This window comes from Rhea pennata, chromosome 1 (genome assembly GCF_028389875.1).
Source record: "Rhea pennata isolate bPtePen1 chromosome 1, bPtePen1.pri, whole genome shotgun sequence".
Classification (NCBI taxonomy): Eukaryota; Metazoa; Chordata; class Aves; order Rheiformes; family Rheidae; genus Rhea; species Rhea pennata.
This window is the reverse complement of record NC_084663.1, coordinates 185,174,940-185,199,489: the sequence shown is the minus strand read 5'-3', so window position 1 is coordinate 185,199,489 and position 24,550 is coordinate 185,174,940. Positions and strand designations below refer to the sequence as shown.

The 24,550-nt window shown below is 40.1% G+C and overlaps 2 protein-coding genes across 4 annotated transcripts in view; both read left to right on the top strand.

Annotated features, from left to right (window-relative positions):
* The first annotated feature begins 1,794 nt into the window (after positions 1–1,794).
* Positions 1,795–19,343, top strand: CPB2 (carboxypeptidase B2). The gene is made up of 11 exons (XM_062576370.1): positions 1,795–1,865; positions 5,373–5,448; positions 8,024–8,148; positions 8,246–8,354; positions 8,900–9,001; positions 9,564–9,668; positions 14,378–14,494; positions 15,481–15,571; positions 18,012–18,214; positions 18,947–19,031; positions 19,159–19,343. The coding sequence occupies exons 1-11, from the start codon at positions 1,795–1,797 to the stop codon at positions 19,341–19,343; spliced, it is 1,269 nt and encodes a 422-aa protein (XP_062432354.1).
* An 896-nt stretch (positions 19,344–20,239) lies between these two features.
* ZC3H13 (zinc finger CCCH-type containing 13) overlaps positions 20,240–24,550 on the top strand; it is a 51,150-nt gene continuing 46,839 nt past the window's right edge. For all 3 annotated transcript variants that reach the window (XM_062566995.1, XM_062566996.1, XM_062566994.1), the window contains exon 1: positions 20,240–20,406. The gene's annotated coding sequence lies outside the window, so the exon portion shown is untranslated. The remainder of the gene's footprint in view (positions 20,407–24,550) is intronic.

The following is a 24,550-nucleotide window of genomic DNA, read 5'->3' as shown; positions in this document are numbered from 1 at the left end:
TCCTGTATTTTATCATCCATTAGCAGGATCTTTTTGCCTACGTGAGAGAAGAACATCTGAACCTTCGGTTTAAAAATCAACCACTGTATCAGAGCACTGCCCACTTTCCTTACCGGGAATGGCTTGTGTCACTTACTAGAACTTTGTATTTGTTTAAATAAGGTTTAGAAAAGATAAAAAAGGAACTGCAAAAGCCAGGTAGGTTATCAATGGTTTAGCTTCCTGTGAGCTTTTTTTTTTCTTTCGTTCCCCTTGGTGTCCAGTTTGTGCTTGACCCAATGTTTCTGATTTGGGGATTTTCAGTGTTTGTGTATTTCCACAGAGACTTAACACCAAGCTACTCACTGGGGAATGTGATTCATCTCTTCTGACTTCAGCAATCTGAAATTTAGCTGTGTGGCTTCTTGGGGCATGTCTGCACTATTAAATAAAGGTGAGCCAGGACTGAGGCCCGCTTGTTGCCTGGACGGGGCACTGCCTGGACCACTCCAGAGCTGTTCTAGAGGGAACCGGTGGATGCAACCTAGCCCCTGCTTCTTAACCTGCACTCCAGGGTTTTTCCCACATCCAAGGGAGTTTTCATTCAGTTGTATAGCTATAACCTTAAGCTATACCTACATTGTCAAATAATTCATTCCTCTGTCTTCACTTCCAGTTCTTGTCTCCCTGATGTCTACATTGCATGCATGCAAATTTCCTTGTAGGTCCTCTGCTGGCGTGAATTCCCTCTGGAATAAAACTATGTTGTAGTTCTGGGGACCATTTGCAACAAAACCCTTTTATATTAGACATTATGGGTAAAGCTGTCTCTTACTCTGTACCTATTTGACATATTTAGCCACATGCCCAAGGGTGGATATATTGCCACCTGGAGGTGTAAGTAACAGTTTTCCTTTGCATTAGGCTATCATAGTGAGGTTCTCTAACTAAGTCAGGATTTTCCACCTGGAGCTGTAGTGTTGATGAGGGGCTTTGGACTTTGGGGAATTTGACCATTTAGCTGTGACTTACAGACATGTAGCAGATGCAACTGATTGTGTTGTTGGACATCTACATATTCCTGACAAGCCTTTGCTACAAACACACCAACCCACTGAATATTTCCAGTAATTGCTGCATATTGCTTGTACTGCATATGGATGACACTTTCAATGCACGTGATAATTACACTGTAAGAAGCCTGCAGTGTCCTAGCCAAGCTGAATTTACTGTTCAGGCAACATGGAGATCAGGTCAGGTTCTTTCAGCTCTCTGATATGTCCTGTCTGGACAACCGTTGATAGAAATATGGGAGAAAAAATCACTGGGGCATGCAACATTAGTAATAATGTCAATGATTTTTCCAGTTGGACATAATAACCTCACACTCCACTTCTCTAACCCAGCTTCACATTTGGCTGTGGTTTGTTACCAGAATGCTCAATGCAAAGACCCTGTTGCACCTCCATAACATGACAGGATCACACTACCAAAAACTTTGGTGTTGGTATTCTTTCTTATCTCCGTGCTTCCTAGCCACAATGAAACAGAAAAAGTACATAGACAACAAGGTGATTAGGCAATATGAAAATGTCCAGAATGTACCATACCCTTTCTGGACCCAGCTACATTAATACCAACAGAATCTCCCCAGGAATTCTGTGATATTGACTCAGCCACCAGGAGCATGGGATTGAGGTGAGAGACAGTATTAAATTTTAACCACTCGTTAAATAACATTTTTGAAATCCATAATGTGGATCCTGAACCTTTGGCTTTCCAAATGCATTTGTTTTCATTGTGGATGCTGTTAGGATGAAAATTTTCCTGCTCTTTTTTACTCTATTTATCTGGATTCAGGAGAAGCATGGCTTCAATCTTCCAAGGTAAATACCTGTTGGTGCTACCAGGCTTTCAGTGTGTGGTAAACTGGGAAATAAAATATTGAGCTAAAATATCTCCAAATTGCATAAGCAAACATTTGGAAAAGGTTGACATTTATTTATTGCTCTTGTAATTGGATATGGGGTGCAGTTTGATATATAGATGGCAGAGGAAATGAAATTATTATAAGTCTTCCTTGCATTCATAAATCCTATGTTTTTAATCATATTAAAACTATTCTTTTCAGTCTAAGTGCAAATCAATTCTGTTCATTCAGTGCTTTTGAGTGCCAATAAAGGGCATTTTGAAACTTAATGGGAAAAATAGTTTGCTTCATTTGCCTTAAAACAAGACTTTAAATGAATTACTTCTTGAGGTAGAAAGAGAAACCATTTCTGAAAGTGCTAACAATATGTTTTCTTTCTAAAGTAGCTTTTATGATTGTTTTTCCAGTCATAAATCATTTTTGAATAACCATTTTGTATTTGTACAAAGTTTCAGAAGCAGTTTTATTGTTACCTATTGATAAACTTTAGAAATGTCCTGAAACCAAACACTTTGTTAAAACATGAAAACATATGTCAGAGACGAAGACAGCCAAAGAGCTTTATTTTTTATGTGTGCAGCTGGTTTAAAAACCTGAAATGTTGTAATTGATGGAACTAAAAAGATAACCCCCTCATGCGGCGATATTAAGCAAGCTGAACAATGTACAGGAACCACGATTAAACAGTGCCTGCTGCCAGCACTCAGATAGCTACACAAATAATAATGAATTAGGTCTCACAGCCCTTGTGTGACTTTGCACCACAAGTCTGTGGCAGAACCATGACAGGTGAACACCTCTTGAATTTGTGCCTTAAAAACAGGATCATTCACCCCACCTTGTGTTGCTGTCGTATTTTGTTGTGTATTATCATGGATTTGTGGGGGGTTAAAGCAAAGGAACAGATGCATAGGTGAATTCATGGAGCAACATTGCTCTATGTTACTAGAAGGTTCATTCACTTAATGTTTAAATAAAACCCTTACAGAAGAATATGGCATTTCCCACCAAAAAGCATGAGTCTAGCCCAAAGTTATTGCATGATCACTGCATTTAGAAAAGAAGAATACCTAAGAAAAATATCAAGTAATGCAAGATTTGTGAAAGAGTGGATAACACTGAAAACACAGGTAGCTCTCTGACCCATTACAGAGAAAAGAGAAGGCTGGAGATATTCTGAGATTCATCAGAGCAGGAGAAAAGAGCACCTACAGACAGACATCTGTTCTCCAGGAAGACTAACAGCTTAAATGGAGCAACAAATTTTGACTGTCATCACAGTAAAGATTTTTAGCAAAGAATCTGAGGAATTCTGTGTAGGAGGTTTATAGTGGTTCAAGGGGAGAGTTGCCCAAACATCAACAATCAGAAGATATGCAAGACAAAGACACTTGCCTGAAAATGCCACATGAAAATGTCCTCATGAGCAGAGGCTGACATGGCAGAGTCACCAGAGCTAGGAGTAAATCTTTCATCAGTGTGTACGGGAGGATAGGGAGAGTGGGATAGGCTCTTGAAAGAGAAAACAAGTAGTATATGCCTTCGGCTAAATAGATGAGGGACACGGGCAGCAGGCGACAAGGTCTGAGGGACAGGAGATCCTTGCAGTACTCCTCTAGTGACGTAACCTGCTGAGAGCCTGGGTAAGACTTTGAGTTGTAAGAAGGCCTCCCTCTTGGAGACATTAGTCATAAAGAATATGCAGGGTTTAAATGAAGTCAGGCTATGAGGTCCTGCAGACAGGTACATGCTGAATCAAAGCAAAGGAACTGAGAAGCCCAACTACAACTTCTGCTGTTAATACTACAGCAGGGGCGGAACTCGGATCAACTTGTTCACTATGTTCAGGTCCTACCAGCATGAGCTATAACGGACTCACTGCTAGCCATCGGCTATCTGGCACTTACACACTCAACTGAAACACACGTGTAACAAATTGGGAGCATAAATATATACCAGCTTCCTCATTTTGTACTCCGTGTCGCAGCATGGCAATGAGAAGTGTAGCACACAGCCACATGCAGCAGCCCTCTTCTGGCCTCCCTCCTGAAAAGATTCCCTGGGGTAAATACCACCATGTGAAGACAAGCTTACTTTTGAAGCAGTCCCAAATGCAAGCTTTGGAGTTCACTTGTCTAAAGAAATAGGCAAACTGCCAGCCCTGCCTAGCCCTGATTGCTCTTTGATGCTCTGTCACATGATGGTGGAAGCAAAAATAAGGCTGGCATATTGTTGGTTCTGCATGAGAAACAACAGTGATTGCTTGGAGCTTGGCTAAAAGTAGAAAAGATAAATCACCTGGTTGCTGGATGCTGTCAGGTCTCTGCTTGAAATCAGTCACAACAATGGGTTGTGACAATCATGTTCTGCAGCTTGAAAATATGTGTTTTGAGAGCCCTCTCTGTTTTCTTTTGAGAATAGTCTTTTCAGACAGGGCTCTTAGGGACTTCTACAGCACTTGTTTTATACACTGCCATCAGCTCCACATGATTAGAAGGCTGAGAAGCATCCCAACCCAGAAAGTGGAAATAAGGGTCAGTTATTTCCCCCAAGTCACCTCCCTCTACAAACATGAATTATTTTCAAGCCTATTCAACACAATTGTGAGCTACATGGCTTGCAGGGCTCTGAAGACCAGACTGGATTTACAATACAAAGTGGTATTTTTCTTAAAGCATCCTTTAGACAATAAAGATCTCTTCAGACAGTTGAATTATTTCTCCCCCCTACTTGCAAAGTGTGTGCTCCAGCTACTATTATTCTGTACTCTCACAGGGGTTGAATACTGTCCTTTCAGTCTTGCTGTACTCTGTGTGAATTTTACTCCTGTCCTTGATGGTGGGGTCATGCACAGAGTAGCTTAAAAGGGCCATTTCTCTGTACAGCATGTTTGGGCCATGGGGTTCAAGTAGAAGGGGGAATATCAGTTACTGCACAGGGAGGGAGGACAGTGGTACAAACCACCGGAAACCCTGCATAACTGACAGAGGGAGAGAAATGAGGAGAGCAGTAAATGGATTGGAGTAGGAAGGATGATGGTAGAACCCTCTGCACATCCATGAAATGCTGTGTTTGCCTTCTCCAGCGTGTTGGGAGGGCTCACGTCACTGCTGGAGGATGAATGAACTCTAGAAACTTGGAGGACAACAGGAGAAACATCTTCCCAATGTAGTCTGGCTTCATACCTGCTGCACTCTAGATTAGCCAGGTCTGTGTTTTGTGGGTGCCAGCTCCCAGGAGCAATCCCGGATACAGTAATAGATACTCATTACCAAAGCCCTACCCCAGCCACTCGGCTCCTTCAGATTTTGCCAGATTGGCATAAGTCGAGGCTTCTCACTGCTAAATCCTCTTTGGGTCCATGATAGCCAAGACTGAGAAGACAAATAAGGCCAAGCTGTTTTGCATGGCCTATAACAGTTTCAAGTGCCTATGTTTTATCTAAATAACTTTGTCTTTCCAGGGATGAAGTTTTGTGGGCTCTCCCACAAACAGACAGACAGGTTGAAGCCCTTCAGAATTTACTGAACAACACTGAGGTAAATAGTTCCCTATTTCTCTCTGGTCCTAGGGCAAATTCTTCTACAAAGTTCACTAGTACTATTTCCCCACAGAGGAAGATGTAGCCTTCTGCCTTTCATTCTTTTCTCCTAATACAGCAGCTCAACAAACATTTTGCTTTCATTGCGCTGGTATCTTATGATTTACACGGCGAGACCTCTGTAATGTTTTAGGGAATTATATCAGAGTGCAGAATTCTGCACTTGGTTTCATGCACTAACACACTACAAAGTTGGTAAAGTGCCAACAGAAAGTAAGAGACACATTTGTTAGGGAATCCCAGCACTTTAGACCAATGCAATTTTGAATCACATGACTTGTAGGGCTTTGAATATCAGGACTTACCAAAGTGGTATATTTCTTAAAGTAGCATTTAGAGGATAAAAATCTCTACTGCTATTGCTAAGAAGACTTTTTCACTTCTGTCTGTCATTTAATTAAAATAAGGCATCTTTTCCTCTTCAAAAGCTTTTTCCCAATCACATCGTCAGTTTGTCTGAAGCCAACATTCTGCAACAAAAAATGTAACCATTTCCTCAACCAGTATAATTTACAATATGATTGAAAATGTGTCTCAGATGATTGAGAGCTTTTAACAACATCTTTGCCCACATTCCTTCCCTGTCTTTCCTGGCTCCTCTTCTATGACCACCTCATTTCCTATCATACTCTTCCACTATCCCTCCTAGCATCATTCTCCAATTTCCACAAACTTTGATACCTTTATTTCCTCTTTTCCACCTCCACTTGTCAAGGAAAAGGAAAAGAATAAGGAAAAGGAAATAACGATACCTATGGTACCTCCCAACAAATTTTAAACTCCACAACATAGTAGCAAGAGTGTATAGATCATTATATGAAATTCTTTAACACTTGCAAAATCAACATATTTTTCCCTAAGTAGATGACCTGTTTAAGCTGAAACTTACATATATATATATATATATATATGTATGTATGTATGTATATGTGTGTGTATACATATATATGTATGTATATCCTCAGCTTGTGGCAATACTTAACATGGAAATGTTTAGCTCAGTGGGTTAAAATCTAGCAAAAAAAAGAAACAACTGAAAATTAGCATCTTTCAAGAAGAACTAGCAGGCTAATTGCAGGTGCTAGTCTTGCAAAAGTCAGAGAACAAAAATCTAATAAAAGAACACACTTCATCCCTTCCAACCTTACTGATTCTATGATCCTTACAATAGCATTCATTAGAAGATCTAGACCCAGGAACATCTGTATCACTCATTACTAGCTGTCCCTGAGGCAGTACTGACCATTGCTGATGATGGACCAGTAACGCTGCACGTTATGGAAGTCTCTCCTTCACCAGCATTCATTGCTCCGCTGCCAACTCAGCTATGTCAGTCTTGAGTTCTTCAGATCTCCTTATTCTCAGCTTGAAGGATGCCTTCGCCAGTGAGAACCCAAATCGGAAGGGGTGTGCCTCAGTGCAGACAGCAGGCTAGCCAGGGCAACAGGGAAATTGGGGCTAATGAACTTGACATCCAGCTTGCTTCTTGGATGGGTTTTCCCAAAAACACTGAGGCATGTAGCTACCCTGCCAATAATAATGTCTGAGATAGCTACACTGAGACTAGTTCAGCTATGTGGATAACACATCCCAGTGGTGCATCTGGCTCCATAATGTTTTACTATTTATTGCTCCAAAATCTTGATTAAAAGCATGGAAGCATTCTCTGTATGATGTTGCAAATATGTTCTGTCTAAGAAATGAGTCAGATAAACAGCTGACAGCTTATATGTTCCTGGAAACATGGTGTCCTAAGATGAATATAATATTCCTGGTGTAATTGCATCAGAAAAGAGTAACCCCCTCCCTATTTTTTAGTGACTCCATGCTGCACCTCTTTAAATCCACAGTCAAGAATTATCCTGACCTTTTCTACATTGTAAACTCATATCTAATTTTCTGTTCACTGTCATTCCTAGGTCTTTTGGTATTATTGCTTCTAACGTTTCAGCCTCTTATTGAGCATGTTGGTTTCTGATTATATTATTGTTTAAGATTTAATTTTACCAAGAAGAATCTCATTTTCTAATTTTCCTCCCATTTCTAATCTCTGTATTTCTGCTTCATCTTGACTCAAACTCCTTCTGGCATTTATTTTGTCCTTGATCAAAGTAATCAGTGAATACAATAACTACAAAGACTGGTCTGATCTTCAATAATTCCCCAAATACCCTGAGGGAAAATAACTCTCAGCAGACTTGAAAATACGTAACATAATAAGCTATCTATTACACTAGAAATACTGTCTCAGAAAAGGTTGTATTCCTGTCTTTGTTCTTGATTTATGAATTTATGTGCAGAAGTCATTATAAACATTTCTTAACCACACACTTTTCATTTCTAGCAGTAGCAGGATGCTCTAACAAAGCACACGGAACATTAAACTGCTCGTTATACATTGTCTCTTAAATTGAAAACATATACTTTGATTATTTTCAAAATACTTATTAAACATTAAGGGTATATTTTTTCTTTCCTTGATGAAAAATAAGACGTTCTTGGAAACTTTGCAGGTCATTCTCTGGCAGCCTGTTATGGTTGAAAACATCAAGAAGGACATAGAAGTCCATTTCTACGTCAGTGTGTCCATTATAAATATTATAAAGGCTGAGCTAAGGAGACTGACCATCCCGCACAAGTATGATTTCTTTACTTCTTGTCATGAATGCTTCAGGTAAAGTTGTTTGGCAATGCTGTCATTTACTAGGAGGTTGTGCTCTTTCTTTCTTATTTAGAGTTTTGATGGGAGATGTTCAAGGACTTATTGAAAAACAGACTATCAATGACACAGTCAATCCACGCAGCTCTTCATCATATTATGAAAACTACCATTCTCTGAGAGAAGTAAGATATTTTTGTTGTAATCCTCTGTAGATTTATTTAAGAAGTTAAATTTGTCTGGTGGTTGAGAATGGTCAGAGGGAAAGAAATTGCCAACAGGTAAACAATTACCTTAGTATTGCCCCACTAGTGAGATTTCTAACTTCCGAAATGCCTTTATAGAGAAGGAACACAGCAAAAGAAAAAATCTTTTACACATATATGACTTCAAACCACCACTCCAGTACATCCAACTTGGAAAGGAAATGCAGCAGTAAAACACCACATAAATCTTTAAGGCATGAGAAGAATAATATTTTAAGCAAGTGATACTAAAGAGGAATTTCAGGGTACTTAGGGCTGTGACTATAGCTCACCATTTCTTTTAAAAGAAATCAGAGTCTGGCAAAGGGTAAGTGGTCTGAACTGCTGGTTTCTCTTTCTAGTCAGCTAAGGAAGCAACACTTTGGGAAGCAGAACCAGTGGTCTGGGTCCAGACCACTTTCAGGGATGAGGGGAAACATTATGGAAATGATACATATACTGATTGTCCCACTTCATCTTTGTAGATATATTTTTGGATGGAAGAAATGGTAAAAATCCATTCTGACCTCCTGCAGAAAATATATATTGGATCCTCATATGAGAAACGACCACTTTATGTTCTTAAGGTAGTGCTGTGACTTACTGTGAAATATTTCCTGGTAGTAATGTAAGCAAATGAAGAGTTTTTGGCGAAAACACTATATTAAATCTATATTTATATGTATATTTTAACAATACATAATTTTTTGCCTTTTAGAAGTTTCCTACATTCTTCCAATAAGGTGCCATAATCTTTGATCTGTTTAGCTTCCTTGTTGGTCCAGTGAAAGCCAGAGAAGTTACCACATCTGGGCCACCAAAGGCATGAAATATTGGCGTGGTGGATACCCTGCTCTCCTGACTATAAAGGCAGTCTAGCTCCATCCCCTGAATACTTGGTGATCTGCTCTCCTGACCTCAGGTACTGCTGAGGTCTTGGTGCCCATGTTAGTAGCCTGCTGTGGCGCTCTGAATATGGTCCACTTACCACCCATTAATGTAAATGAATGTAGTAACCAGCCCAGGATCAGTCTAAGTACTCCCAACAATACAGATGCTCCTTTTTCCAGCTTGGTTACTCTTTTCATTTCCACTTCTATGTGTCATACTTTAAACAGTGACTTTTTAATAAAATTTCTCTTTTGACAGCTTTCTAGAAGGCAAGAAAAAGCCAAAAGTGCCATATGGATTGACTGTGGTATCCACGCTAGAGAATGGATTTCTCCTGCTTTTTGCCTGTGGTTCATAGGCCATGTGAGTAGATACCACATTTGACTACTGTTTTTAAAGTAAAATAAAATGTCTTGATGCCATTTACCTTCTCTTACAAATTAAACCCTAACTTCTACAATATCTTAAGCCATTTACTTGCAGAGCACCAACACATGAGATTTGTATTTAATGTTTATATGCAGCAGTGTGTGTGAGTGTGTTAGTGGGTGTATATGTGTGTGTCAGCAGATGAGGATGAGAGAGAAAAAAGAGAATGAGAGAGGAAAAATGGCATATGGATCAAATAGAAAAGAGCTCAAATGTATTTTCAAATACAAAAGGAAATTTTCAAAGTACTTGCAGCAAATTCAACAGAGATTTCTACAATTATGTAATGGCCAGGGATGGAGAGAGTATTTCAGGAAAAGTATGTATTTGGAAATGCATTATGAATTTGTCTATATTGCCACATGGATCCTTGCCAAGGAACGATCCTGGCTCTGGGTCAAATAGTGCATGGTGTCTCACATCTGTATCACTCCAGCTGGCACTGCCTGGATTAGATGAGAGGGTACTTAGGGTACTCAGGATATCCCACAACTCTTGTTTTTCCCTCCATGCCTCTCCAGTGTGACAGGTACCCCATACCCTACATTTGCTTGCTCTAGGCATGACATAGCTCCGTATCAACAGACTCTTCAAAGACGGTAGATTGCAGGCACACCAGCAACCTCTGTTTACCTCTTTCTGTGAGACGTCACCTGCTGCTTTGCTCACTGCCACTGCTCTTCCTGTCTCTGATTTTCTATTTGTACTCATATTTTTTGCTGGATTTATCTCATTCAGAGAATGAGGCCACACAAGCCACCTTCTTCTGATAGTACCAGTCCTGCTGGAGAAATTGTCATTTCAGACCTGCAGGACATGAAAGGCATCAACTGCCATCCATATGCATAATACTAGCTCAAGGAAACCAGTGATCACTGATGGGGTGAGACTGTATTATTCACTCAGCATTAGCAGCAGTAAATTCAGCACTTCTGAATTTGAAGGGCCAAATTAGGAGGTCTATGTAAGGGTTTGATATCAAGCATCAGTTAACTCCATTCCATGCACCAATAGAAGTGGAGAAGAGGTTCATGGTTGCCCTCTGGGCTCATCATCATTTCTGCCTCTTGCTAGTAGGGTTGCACTATGCGCTTGGCCAGTTTACTGTAGTCCGTATCAACAGTGTCATCAAAATTTTGAGGGCTTTGCCCTACAGGGATTCTGCTCTGATGCAGCCCATTTCTCTGACTGGTGTTTACCATGAAATTCTGGTGGGTACCTCATCCACAGGGACTGGTATGCTTGCATTCTGCAAACCTAGTGGGCCATAGAAGAATAACAGATGGGATGAGCAGGTACTCTAAATGCATGCCCAGATCTTCTGAGATTCTGCCCCTCAGTCAGGGCACCAAGCTGACCCCTCTTCCCTGCAGCATATGGCAATCAGATACCTGCAGAACCTGCTTGCTACTGCTACCATGAGTTACACAGTCTTACTGGGACAAACACAGCCCTTCGCCACACTCCAGTGGGTCTTTAAATACCTGCAGGATCTCAGGCTAATGTGTGTTTGGCCTACCAGTCATGGATGGAGAGCTTTGACGGACTGGCTGCATGTCTGTGTGCAGATTGTCACCATCTGCTGTTTCTTGCACAGGCTGTGGGAGGCCACTGGTGAGCAGTTCCTTTCAGAGCTGCTGGCATGGGACCAGAAAAACACATTGCATGCATGTGTCTCAAGGGTAGTACCATGAAAGAGTGAAACAAACTCAGAGTTGTATTTCAGCAAGGTCTCTGATCCTAGCTCTACCCAAAGTGAAAAAAAATCTGGTTTATATCGCCTTCATTTGCTTTTCACAGCAAAAACTCTCTGAAGAGATTGCCGTCTTTTTTCTACTCTTTTTTGCTAAACAAACTCTAGACAAGTCCTCTCACTGGTAGCTCCACAAGACATCAGATATAAACCCATACCAGTTACAAACAGACCCCTTCTGCCTCCTAGTCCAGATGAGTTTAGCCTTCTCTCATGTCAGGCTGCCATCCAGAATCAGCAGATACCCCAACAGCTCAAAGAGACAAGATCTCTGCTATTTCTCCCTTTTTTAGGCTTGAGTCACCATGCCATTTGTTCTCTTGACTTCATTAGGCGAATGATTGGTCTGGAGAATAGGGAGGAAAGCAACCTATGCAGTAGGTCCTACAACAGAGCAGGACACCACTTACAATCAAATAATCAAAATATAAATGTGTTGTTATCAAGAAGGGAGTAAATTAAAATAGGTAAATGAAAATTTTAAGTGAAAATATGAGCACAGACACCCAAATAGTCACATTTACACAGAAATGTCTTCATTTCCTAGATGCAAAATAAAGAAAAATGTTGTATAGTTCATGGCCTAAACATAAACCAGAATAAAATAAAAACTCAGACCATGTTTCAAAATATGTTTCAAACCAGGTCTAACTGGTTATCAGAACAAAGGTAGAAAGTTATCGCCTAGATAGAAAATAAAAAAAAAGGCTCACAGGCCAGGGATAAAAATGCAAAATGGCCTTTGCAGCATGGCTATGGTGTCTTGATTAGACAATCACAATGTACACCATAATACAAGAACTGTAGGTTCAGGAATAGGTTTGGAAATGGAAAAGGTCTTGCTGCCCAAAAGGCTTGTGTTTTCTCAGGAGGAGAGAGGCCACATAGGCTGTGTAAGCAGAAAGGCCAGGAGCAGCAGGGGTGTGAACCACCTTAGAGGAGGTTGGTACCACTCCTGTTTTATTGTTTTCTGCTCTTGGAACAGCTTCTTCTTCCCTGGAGAACAAAGAAGACAAATTGCTTCTCTTTCATGCCATTTTCTCCCTGGAGCTAGACTAGAACATCCATTTGCCTATGCAGGTGCCTTCCAGAATTTCATCCAGAATCTGCATATGGAGATGCTTGGGATCAAGCATTTCCCTCTGGATAACTACCCACTCCCCCTGTCCTGTTCTTTGCCATCACAAGCAGGTGTTGAGAGATGGAGATTGGTATCTTGAACCTCTCCAGCTTTGTTATATGGCCTCAGACCAGTGGTCATGTCTGGTCTCTAATGATCTCATACAGCTCAGGATAGTGAACAAAGATACGCCAAGAAACAGATAAGGAGTCTGCACCCAGAAGACCTCTTTGGTCTTTTTGAGTTTAAGACATTTCTGCTCAGCACTGCAGGCAAAACTCATTACGCTGAGCTGTTTTTTTCAGTTCTTAGTATGGATCAGGAAAAAGGCTCCCAAGAAAAAACTCATTCTGGCCTAGCCAGGTTGCTCAAGTTATGTCCTGAGGTTTTGTTTATTCAATTACTTATTCACAAAGTTCACACTAAAAACAAACTAGATGAGATCGTGACTTCACAGTCACCAGCACTGCAGCCAGAGCAACAGCATAGATGAGTCCTTGAAAGATCAATTATGGCTTTTCCATGATGCAAATAAATAATAATAATAAATTATAAAAGAAAATACATGTATTTGTTTCTATCCTCTGTCACAACTATAAAACCTCAAAGATTGTAACATTTTTAAAGGAGACTGCAGGAGTTAGGAACAGATACAGCTGAATGTACCTCATGCTCCACTGATAATCCCAGGCTTCGAGGCTCCCTTGGAGAGAAATGCACTTGCCCTTTTCATGCTGCTCCAAATAATTACCAGCTGTGCTGTCACTATGCCAGTGAACTGTCCCTGCAATATTTTTCAGCAGTAACAAGCTGAATATTTAGTTTCTCCATCCTCTCGATCTAATTTACATGTTTTAAATTCAAATTTTATTTTTATATCACTTTACAAAGTAACATTTTAAAATCTGATATTAACAGACATCTGCACACACACATTAACATCAGTAGTGGTCTGTTTTGCAAACATGAGGCATTTTTATAATGTTCCCACTTTTTATCATTCAATTTTGTTGTTAGATGGTAGAAAGATTGACACTTCACTTAATTCAGAGAAAGTCCATTGCCTGAGGAAAAGTGGGAAGAATTTGAAGTAAGAGAAGGTGCTTCAAGTAAGGCATAAAGAAAAATAAGATATGATTAAAGACCTAATCTATTCTATTAGAAACACAGTCACTTACAAGGTTAAAATTTATCCTTGTGTGGTAGACCTACAACAAAGTTAGGTATCACTTAAGCCTTCAAAATAAGCTATAAGTGAGGCAAAACAGGCAGTGTAGCTCTTACTGCAGTGTAGCTCTTACTGGCTCTTTGCATACAGGTGCACTGAACTCATAACAAACCCAGGAAGAATACTGTTAGGTACAACAGCTACATGAAATAGTATTTGTTATTTTTGCGCATGTGTAATTTTACGCAACTTTTAGGCTCTTTTGTGCTATTTTTTCCTCCCTATTTATCTATACAACCAGAAAAAGCTCAAGCTTTCTTCCTGATAGGTTTCAACTCTATCTCATGACCAGCTTGCTAACATTAGACAGTTGTGGTGTACCTGACTCACTGGGCCAGCTCGACTCCCACTCTCTCCCCTGCGAGTTCTAACCAAAGTGCTATTTGGAGTAGCAATTTCTCTCATGTGACACACATCTATCAGGAGGAAGCCTAGTGTAATAATTGCACGATTATTTTACATAGAACATCAGGTGCCTTTTTAGGAAGGTAAGAAAAACACTATTATAAATGGTTTTAATAACTTTTACTGGTGTTTTATAGACAACCTATTTACGTGAGAGAGATCAGACCATGTCAACACTTCTGGAGCACTTTGATTTCTACGTCATGCCTGTGGTGAATGTGGATGGCTATGATTACACATGGAGTCACCCCTCCGTATGTAGAAGCTTTTTAGACAGACTGACATGCCATTGGAACTGGCAGTGTGTATGCCTAGGGCATAATTTCCACTCTGGAATTGCATGTCCAAACTTGTTAATTTGCTCTTGAAATTTCTGCACTCCTGCTTCATTTAAAGTACAGCAAATACTGTGACTAATCAATATTTGACCCATAGAACCTTTGTCTCTTCCAAATTGCTGGAAACGCGTTTGGAAATGATAGCATCTCATTGTGGGATTTTAACACTTTCAGCCATCAGGGAATGCCTATGTCAGTCTTCAGCTGCAAGGTTACAAATACTGGCACAATCCAATCCAAGATGAGCAGTGTATTGCGTCAGTTCGGCCACAGCCAGTAACTCACTCCTTCATCCTGCAAGATAGCCCAGTTCTTTGAATATTTCTTGTGTCAGGTAAATGAAGGTACAACAGGTGAAAACCTGCTGTCCAGAATTTTATTTACTCATTAATTTGAAATCCCGAGAAGCTGAAATGGTTCTTTGATTTTTAGACCCTTTATTTAAGTTTTTAAAAAAGCCTCTTCCATTCTTTTACTCTTTGGGTTTTCATCTCAGCTCTGCTCCTATTTGGACAGCCACACTTACACAGCACAACAGCTGCACACCAGATTCCTAACTCTCCACATGCTGCCAGCAGTCCCTACAGAAAGGTTGGACTTCTACTTGTAAACTTATATACCTGGCTAAACAGCATGTCTTCTCCCCTCCTTCCGCAGTGCAAGTCTGTTGAAATCTGACCAAACATGTCCACATCTCTTCCTGTCCAACATTTTGTCTTATTACTCAGGCTTACTGGCAATCAGATTGTGGTTTTATAATCTTTCTTGGTTTTTTGCCCCTTCATTAGCACATGACCTTTAGAGATACAAATGAGAAGGTAAATTTAACTAAGCAGTGAAACGATGACATAATTTTTCTTAACTTTTTCTGTGGACCCCAGTTTTTGTGTCTCTTTTCACAGAAACGGCTGTGGAGAAAGAGCCGCTCATCACATGGTAACAGCAAATGTATCGGTACTGACATGAACAGGAATTTTGATGCACAGTGGTGTGGTATGACCTCACTTGTTTTCCATTTTATCTCTTCCTCAGTTTTAACCTTCAAAGTTCTTAATTTTAAGGTATTTTCCTTTACTCTGTCACAAAGTTACTGCTGATATAAAAATGAATGCACCTGAGTAACATTTATAAACAGTTCCTCAACTTGACATACTTTTTGTAGGGACCAGGATTTTTCACCTGAAGACTCCACATGGAGGACTAACCTTTTCCCAGTGCCACGCATGACAAGAGAGAAAGGGGCTGAGATGCTGTACGCTGTCTCTTGCATCACATTACAACATGTAGTGCAGGTTGTGGGGGGAAAGGAAGGACAGGTGGCCCTTGCCATGTCACCCAATGCCTGCCTCAACATATAGTGGAGTAAATGCTCCAGTATGTTGTACAAACTGGTCACCTTCAATAATGCACTGAACTTGTCAAACACTTTCAGTAGTTAAGAACTTCTGAGCCAGATACTGGCTCCACTTTATGAATTAGGAATAATGTAAGACTACCGAGTGGGTCTTTTCTGAAAAAGTATTTGAGCAAAATGTACATCTTCTTACAGGGCAAAACTGGAGCATCTAATTTTAGTGAGAGGGATACATTTTCAGTTTTATTTTTCAGCTGTTTTCAGCTATGCTACACTGCTCACCTAGACAAGGTTGAAAAGACAAAAAAAAGAGAAGCCTCAGCACCTTGCAGGGTCATCACACAGAAACACCTGCTATTACAGATGAGTCTAAGCACCAAGGTCAAGTGTTTATAATAACTTTCATGGTTGCAAGGATCTCCCTAGGAGTAGAAACTCCTCTTAGTTCCACAGAGTCAGTAAAATGCTGAGGAAAAAAAAATGCCGTTTGTCCTAGTTACCATAAAAAATACTGTTTGTACTGAATCAGATAAATCTTTGCAATGTAACTGACAGCAATGGCTGCACAGATTTTATTCAGAACATATTCTGAACTGCAGAACCCCTGTTATTGATATAGCTGTGCAAAAGGCAACAAATTTCAACAAGATTCTCTAAACAGCCAAGTGGAATTTTATCATTTTATAACACTGCTGTAATTATTATTAGTTGTGTTAATTGCTTAAATTGACACAGTTGTGTTAGGTGACACAAAGTCATGCTGAAACATTCACGGGACCTTGCATATTAATTTTTACTCATATACCTTTCAATAGCCAAGTGTTCTTCTCAGAAGAGTTAAACGCTCAGACTTCTATTGGCTTCAGCTTTGCTTGTGAATACACTTCACGTCACTGCAAAATTACAGGGTTTAGATCTACACATTTAATTAGAACTGTATTGCTGTGTTTATCTGTTTTTCTTCTTCAGCTGTTCAGATAAGAACTTTCTGAACAGGAACAAAGCCTTCATGCTTTTTATGAAGAGTAAAATAACACTACTTGATGCGCTGATACAGTACGCTTTTCTTTTATAACAATAAAAGGCAAATTTATTCCACTAAAAGCAATGTACTTATTTTGAATTTGCTCTGCAGAACTAAATTTGACTGGACTATGGATTTGGAACTCCTCCACGTTTTTCACATTACTTTCCCAGCTGACTGTTCTCTCTATGACTGAGAACTTACCAAAGCAGAATCTCTTTTATCTTAGGCAGCTACTCACTTCTGGGCAAAACAGAACAGTATAAAACATAACATTCTGATTTTTCCACTTTTGCAAGACTTTGCACAGATTCCAGGAATTGTTTGTATTTTCACGTGCATGCATTTTCATGGACTCCTTCTGAAATCCCATTTCCCTTAATTCAACATTAAGAATTTACATATATATGTACTGGAACATAAAAAAAAATGTACCACACTCCTCCCTGTTCCAACACTTGTTTCTGAATTCCCACAGTCTGTGTATCCTAGGTCTCTGTTAGCACTCCTCTCCCACAGTCTGCTCTTTCTGCTTCTTTCACTGTGTAACAGGAGGATGTAGGTATCAAAAATAGAGAACCAACTAATCTGTCTGATAACTTGTTCCAGTGCCTAGTTTTCCTCACTCTTAAAAACTTGGTACATTACTTAAAATTTGATTTGTGCAACAGCAGTTGACTGTCACCATGAAATGAAATAACCTCTTAGAATCTGTCTTTTCCCTGCAGAAGTACTTCTAGACTTTTAGAAGGACTCTCACAATCATATTCTTGATGAATTTAAAGAAATGGAACACTTTCATACCCTCCTGTAGGACTTTTTATCCAGCCCTTGAACCATTTTGATTTTTCTTTACTTTTTGCAATTTTTCAGAGTATAGTAGGTGAAAAATTGGAGTAAGCTTGTGCTGATTTCTGCAAGAATGCAAGTTCTTTCCATAGCATGAAAGAACCTACACTTTCTTGTATAGTAGCATCATGATCTGTTCTTTCATTAGCTAAACACAGAAGGGAAGAACTTAAGGAGTAACACTCTGTGCTCTCCTTTTTTAACAGGTGAAGGAGCATCTTCTTATGAATGTCATGAGATATACTGTGGACCCTATCCAGAGTCTGAACCAGAAGTGAAAGCAATGGCTCGCTTTCTCAGAAACCATAAAGACATCATAAAAGCATACATAACAATGCACTCTTACTCCCAGATGGTATTGTTTCCATATTCTTACACTACCAACAAAAGCAAAGATCATGATGAGCTGGTAAGTCTCCTCACTTCCTAAGTTTCACATTTATTCCAGAACTTCTCATCATACCTGGTTAGGCTTGTAATGAGGGAGTCAACACACTCTGAAAATAAGAATTCAGAAAGCAGATTTCTCATGATATACTTAAGAACTTAAAGGAATTTGGGCTGGTCTAGCAGCGTATAAAGCAGCAAGCTTCTAAAGGACATGGAGAAATGAAAATATTTATTCTAGACTGATAGGGCATCATAGATTTCTGATACTTTCCAGATGATGCTAAATATGCAGAGTCAAAGTTTTTTGGTCAATTTGATAACACAGTTGAATAAATTCGTGATTATGTTGTATGCTTTACATGAACTTTGAAATTACTTGAGTAACTTAAAAAAAAATCCATATACCTAAGCAATGAAGTATTTTGGTGGACGCTTGCCATTTTTTACTATAGTGTTTTGCTTGGGATGTTTATTTCAGATGGCCCTAATGGTATAATGAAAAAATGCCCGATTATGTAGATTTTGAGAGTCTTGAGCCAAAAAATTACACAAATGGAACAAATATATCCCTTGCTGGGCAGAATGTACCATGCTAACCCTATTTCTAAGTTTTAAATCTTTCTAGACTGGCAGAATGGTAATATGACTGTCTAACAATGAGATCTTGAGCACAGTAAAAATAAATCCTAACTGAATACATATGAACTGTTATCATAAAGTCATAAAGCTAATCATGTTTTGCTCATTTCAGGAGAGTCTAGCAAACAAAGCAGCTAGAGCTATTAAGAGGACAACAAAAAAAACATACAGACTTGGTGCAGGTGCACAAACAATTTGTAAGTATGATCTTTATACAATAAAAGTATGACAGCATACACTCTGTAACGTCAGAGGACAGCTTTTGACAGAAACCTAGAGTTCTGATTTCAGCTAACTGTTATCCTTTTTCCTTTCCTTATATAGATTTAGCTCCTGGAGGTTCAGACGACTGGGCTTATGATCTTGGCATTAAATATTCTTTTACTTTTGAGCTTCGGGACACGGGAACTTATGGATTTTTGCTTCCTCCTCAAGAAATTAAACCAACTTGTTTAGAAGCACTTGCTGCTGTCAAAGAGATAGCCAAACACATTCTTCAGAATCTGTGATGCTTTAATTTGGCATTTCATAACCTTAGCCTGTACTTTACACAAACAGCTACGGAACAGGATTTATTCCAGCATGGCTGTACTTAGCTCAATAGCAAGAAAGCTTGCTGCTTTACCACAATTATTTATATTTATATAGAGGCAAAAAATGATGACTGCACCCCTTTTACTTCTTCTCATTTTAGAATACAACTTTTTCCAGCTTCTACTTATATTCCTAAACCTACACCACTAGTTCAGTGCTATGAGGACAGCAACACAGAGGGCAATGCTGCAAGTACAACTTCTCAACACTTATATACTAAAAATATATGTATGTAAGAGAGAGAGTCTGGAGTTTTATTTGCTCCTGTAAGCCTCTGATCAATCCAATTCACTTTTCCTTTCATAAAACTGAGCTTTTGAAACAGCTTTTAGTATTTGTACTAAATTAGCATTACTTGCTAACCTATTACTTCATGCATCAAACGGCAGGAGCGTTTTAAGGCCTAAGAAGGGGATCACTGCATTGCAGGTGCCTTTACTGAAAAGCCTTAAAGCAGCTTGTGCTTTTTAACCGTTAAAGCCCTTCAGTTCTGCTCCTGCTGCGCCAGCCAGAGAAGCTGCGACCACCGGGGCACGCTCCTTAGCGCTGGACCCCGCCGGCCGCGCCTCCTCCTGCGCCGCCTCCTCCTCCCCGAAGGCCAACAGCCGCCCCCCCCCTCATGGCGGCCCGACCGCCTCCTTCCCCTCTCCGACGTCATCACCAGCGGCGGCGCGGCGGGAAGCGCGCGGGCTGCTGGGAAGGGCGGCGCGGCGGCGGCAGCGGCGGCGGCAGCGGCGGCGGCGGCGGCGCTTTCCCGGCGGCCCTCGCGCGCCCGCGCGCCTGGAGGGCGGGCGGGGCGGGCGGGCGCGGCGGGCGCCGCTGGTCGGCGGGAGCGGGGGCCGCTCCTCGTCTTCCTCTCCGTGTCGCTCGGCGCCCAGGCCCGGGAGGACGGACTCCCCCCTCGCCCCCTCCCACCCTCTCCGCCCCGGGCGGCGGCGGAGGAGGCGGCGGGGAGCGGCGCGGCAGCGGAAGGAGCAGGTGAGTGCGGCGGCGGCGCGGCCGGGGCGCGGAGCGGGCCGGGGCGCGGAGCGGGCCGGGCCGGGCCGGGCCGGGGCGCGGTGGCCCCGGGGGGGTGCGGAGGCGGGGCCGGCCCCGGCGGCAGCAGCGAGCGGCCGCGCTGGAGGCCGCCTCGCCGGAAAGCGGGTTTCGCTGTGCGTGCGGTGCCGTGTGCCCCCTTCCGTGGGGTTCTTCTCCCGCTTGCTGGCAGTAAATTGTTTCCTGCTCTGTGCGCTGAAAAGACTCACTAACTTCGCTAGGAAAAAATTCACTTACCGTCATTCCCTTAGAGAGCGGCTGCCGCTAACCCCCATCCCTTCCAGCGCTTGCGGACTGCGCAAGTTTGGTTAGCGTTAGGGACTTTCCGCTTAGGTCCTCGCCTTCGACCTCTCTGCTGGAGTCCCACCCCACCATTGATTTCTTACTGGCCTTCTGCAAGACCATTTGAAGACCAGGCTGTGACAGATAGCGGGTTACCGCTGTGTGGGGTCTTGCCATGGTGCTCAAACACGGTGGCTCTCTGCAGGCAGGAGCGCACGGGCTCACGCTACGGATTGACGGTATTTGGAAATTACAGAGGTGTATTAGCATGTGGCTGTGCCCAAGATAGCAAGTGCTGCTTCTCAGCATGTTTGCTCGAGTATGACAACCTGCTGATGTGGCTATCCAGTTTAGAGATCGGAGATAATGTGTATCTGACAAACTTGGTGCGTAGGCAGAGTGAGTGAGTGAGTGGATCTGTCTGCATCAGTCTGTGTAGAATGTCTCTTAGTCTGGGAGAGTATCTTCTTGAGTAGGAGGACTCTGTTAGACAAGATAGGAAATGCTGTCTTAATACCTTCTTTTGTGATGTTAGGGCCTGACTTTTTTTAAATCTGTTTATCTACAGAATGCCAGCCATAATTTTATACTCTTAAAAATATAATTTGCAGTTGCTTATCGTTACTAATGGAGAAATTCTGTATGTCAAATGAGAGGGATAACTTCAGTTTAATAAAATGCATTAACGGCATAAGATTGTACGAGTAAACTTGGAATAACTTCTAGTTTTCTGTCAGAGAGGCTGCTTTGTGTCGGTTGAAGAGCGCTAGACCAAAATAACATAAAAAGACAACCAGTTTTTGAGTATAATTTGAGAGTTGGTTAGAAGTACATTTTACTGTTTTTTTAGCACTCTTTGGTAGTGAAACTGCAGAGTTCTTTCTAACATTACTGAATTTTATTAGTGTTATGACATAGAAATGTTAGAATAGTAATTGGGAAAAGAAAAACCCTTTTAGCTGAAAGCTCTTCATTAAAAAAAAAAATGAAAGGAGAGCACTGGTATTTTTTTCTTTCTAAGCTATTATTTAGTTGTCAGCATCTGTCAATGATTTACTTTATGCTAGAATGTTATAGCAAAATTAGTTTGTATCTGAACTTCAAAAACATTTTCATTTGTTTGTTATTTTAAATGGAATCTTATTTATCACTTTACAGATAGGATCTTCCTAAGTGACATAATGTTTAGTTTGTGTTGTGCATGCAGGTATGTGTGTGCACACATTTACATGCTTATTGATGTCTTAGACTGTTAAAGGGGTTTTATCTTCTTACAGATTTTATGGACTTTGCTGTTGTTGAGTTTTCTTCTATTCAAGCAGAGTTTTTGCGAAGGACTGGGTTAAGCTTTTATTGGTAGAAAAAGCAGATGTTTCATGTGTATTTCTCTTGATCGTGGCATACGTATCATCACACTTCTATGGAAAACAAATGTGATTATCCGTACTCCTACATTTGGGGTCCAGTATATTTAACAGTACATAAGTACATTAAATATTATGCAAAACATACTGTGCTTTGTTGATGTCAGTTATTGGCCCACTAGGAATACTCACTTCCCTCAAGTCTATGCATTTTTTAATAAGTAACCTCTTGATCTATACTGTACTTAAAATGGTAGTATAATAATGGAATTAATGGATTGTCATTTACCCTGCAAACATAAACTTCTTTTGTAAAATGATGTAGATGTATCTGTAAGTGAGTAAGTTATCATAGTGTTAAAATAATTTTTTTAAAGATTCCCATGGGTATTGTTTATGGATGGCGCAAGTGATCCTTTATAGTTGTTACAATTAAAACTTCAGCTATAGAATTTAATTTAGTAGAATCAAATGGATTTCCCTATTGTTTTACCCTTCTTATTATTGCTTTGATTGTGTTTGTTAGTTGTAGTAAGCCCTCAGAAGCTGCAGACTCTTAGATGCCCCTAAGTCTATTAGTAATGTTGTTATGTACCTAAAGTAGAGAAGCACACTGTAGCTTTCTAATTAGAAACGTTTTAAAAAGAGTTAGTAGTAATTATTTAAAGTCTTGAACTGGAAATATGAATGTTTAAGACACAGTCCACATTGGTGCTTGGTGTTGTCTGATCCACTTGAATGTTTGATAAGGAGATGACAGTTCAAGGAGACAGGAGCTTCAGGGAAAGAAAAAGAATTGCACTGGTGATGTGTGGGATTGATAACAGGACTGTGATCAACAGGGGTAAAGCAATGTGAGATGTGCAAGAAATGAGCAAGTTATTTGAATTTCTATGGGATGTTATGTTTCAGTTGATTATTTGTTAATTTGCTGGATGAAAAATTCAGAAATTAAACATTTCATTTAAATTTTCTGGTCCTTCCCGTTCACACTACTTGTTTAGAAGCAAGGGAGGGGCATTTCTATACTTTCTATACTTGTCAATATTATACAAGTGCCATTTTGCATCTAAAATTTCAACTGCAGTGTTGTTTTAATAGACTATTTGTTGAGGTTTGCTTGGTCTTTGAAGAATGAAAATGGGAGTGACTGCATGTTTAGATACAGTCACTCAAATTTAATACATGTATATGTTTCACTGTGTGAACATTCCTCAGTTCGTCTCTGAATGATGTGTCTGCACCCTAATTCACTCTTACTCTTACAAGTGAAATCTCATCATGCAGATCTGATTGCAGAATTGAGACCCTTATGGGATATTCTGTGCATACAGAAAGTAATATGCTGTGTGGTCACAGCACACTGTTTTCATTTGCTTTAAACAGTTTTTCATGAAATGTCTCTTCCGTTGATGAAGTACCTGTTTTTCTATTGCAAATTGGTGGGTGTGGGCCAGAATGTAAGAACAGAACTGTCAGAATGCTACCTGAAAGTGTATATTTTTATTTCCACATTTCAAATTTTTATTTTATACAAAAATGTTTTTTTTTCTACAAAACTTTGAATCAGATTCAGGGTTGGATGGTATTCTCTTAATTTCCTTCTAAGAAATTATCAGCTAAGATGTAGGGAACTAAGGACTTTGGAATGAAAATACCTGTTCAGTTATGATGATGTTACCCCCTTTATCCTCTCTATGTTTATAACTATCCTTTTAAGCCTAGTCATCATCGTAATTTCTTATGCAGTTGAATTCCAGAAAGGTATTACTTGCTGGGTAAACAGTAATATTTGGGGAAAAAAAGTTTGCCTCTGTTTCTTTGAAAATAAAAGGATATACATATTAGGAGGCAAATTGAATGAGAATTTTTCTTATTCATATATATTGTGTATTGCTATCATGTCACTGTGTACTGTACTTATGTATTAGGTGCACTCATTTTACTCGTCCTTCATGTGTTGAACCCTCTCCCTATGCCATTGCCAGTGCCGTTCTTCTAACCTTTTCTGTTTCAGATATGGTTCTTTTTTTACTGTAACCATTTAAACCAAATTCAGTATTTGGTATGTGAGTGTCTTATTAAAAATGGTTTTGCATATGTCAGTATTTTTTCTTTTTTCTTTTTCTTTTTTTTTTTTTTTTTTTTTTTTGTATCCTCAATTAAAGGGTGTAACTGCATGGAACCTTACAAATCCAGTGTTTTGTTTGCTGAACTACAGTGCAGAACAATCCTGAAATAGAAGGGTGCTGAGCTAGATTAGCTGTGGTGTTGTTTTGCTTTCTAACTTTAATGGTTTATCTTGTCAGACTTATAACTACTGTTGCACATTGAGCTGTCCACAATGACTCCTAATTGTTTTTCTCAGAAGACTGGACTAATTTGAACTCATCAAGTATTTAGATAAGATCATTTCTCCTTGTGTGCATTACATTGTATTT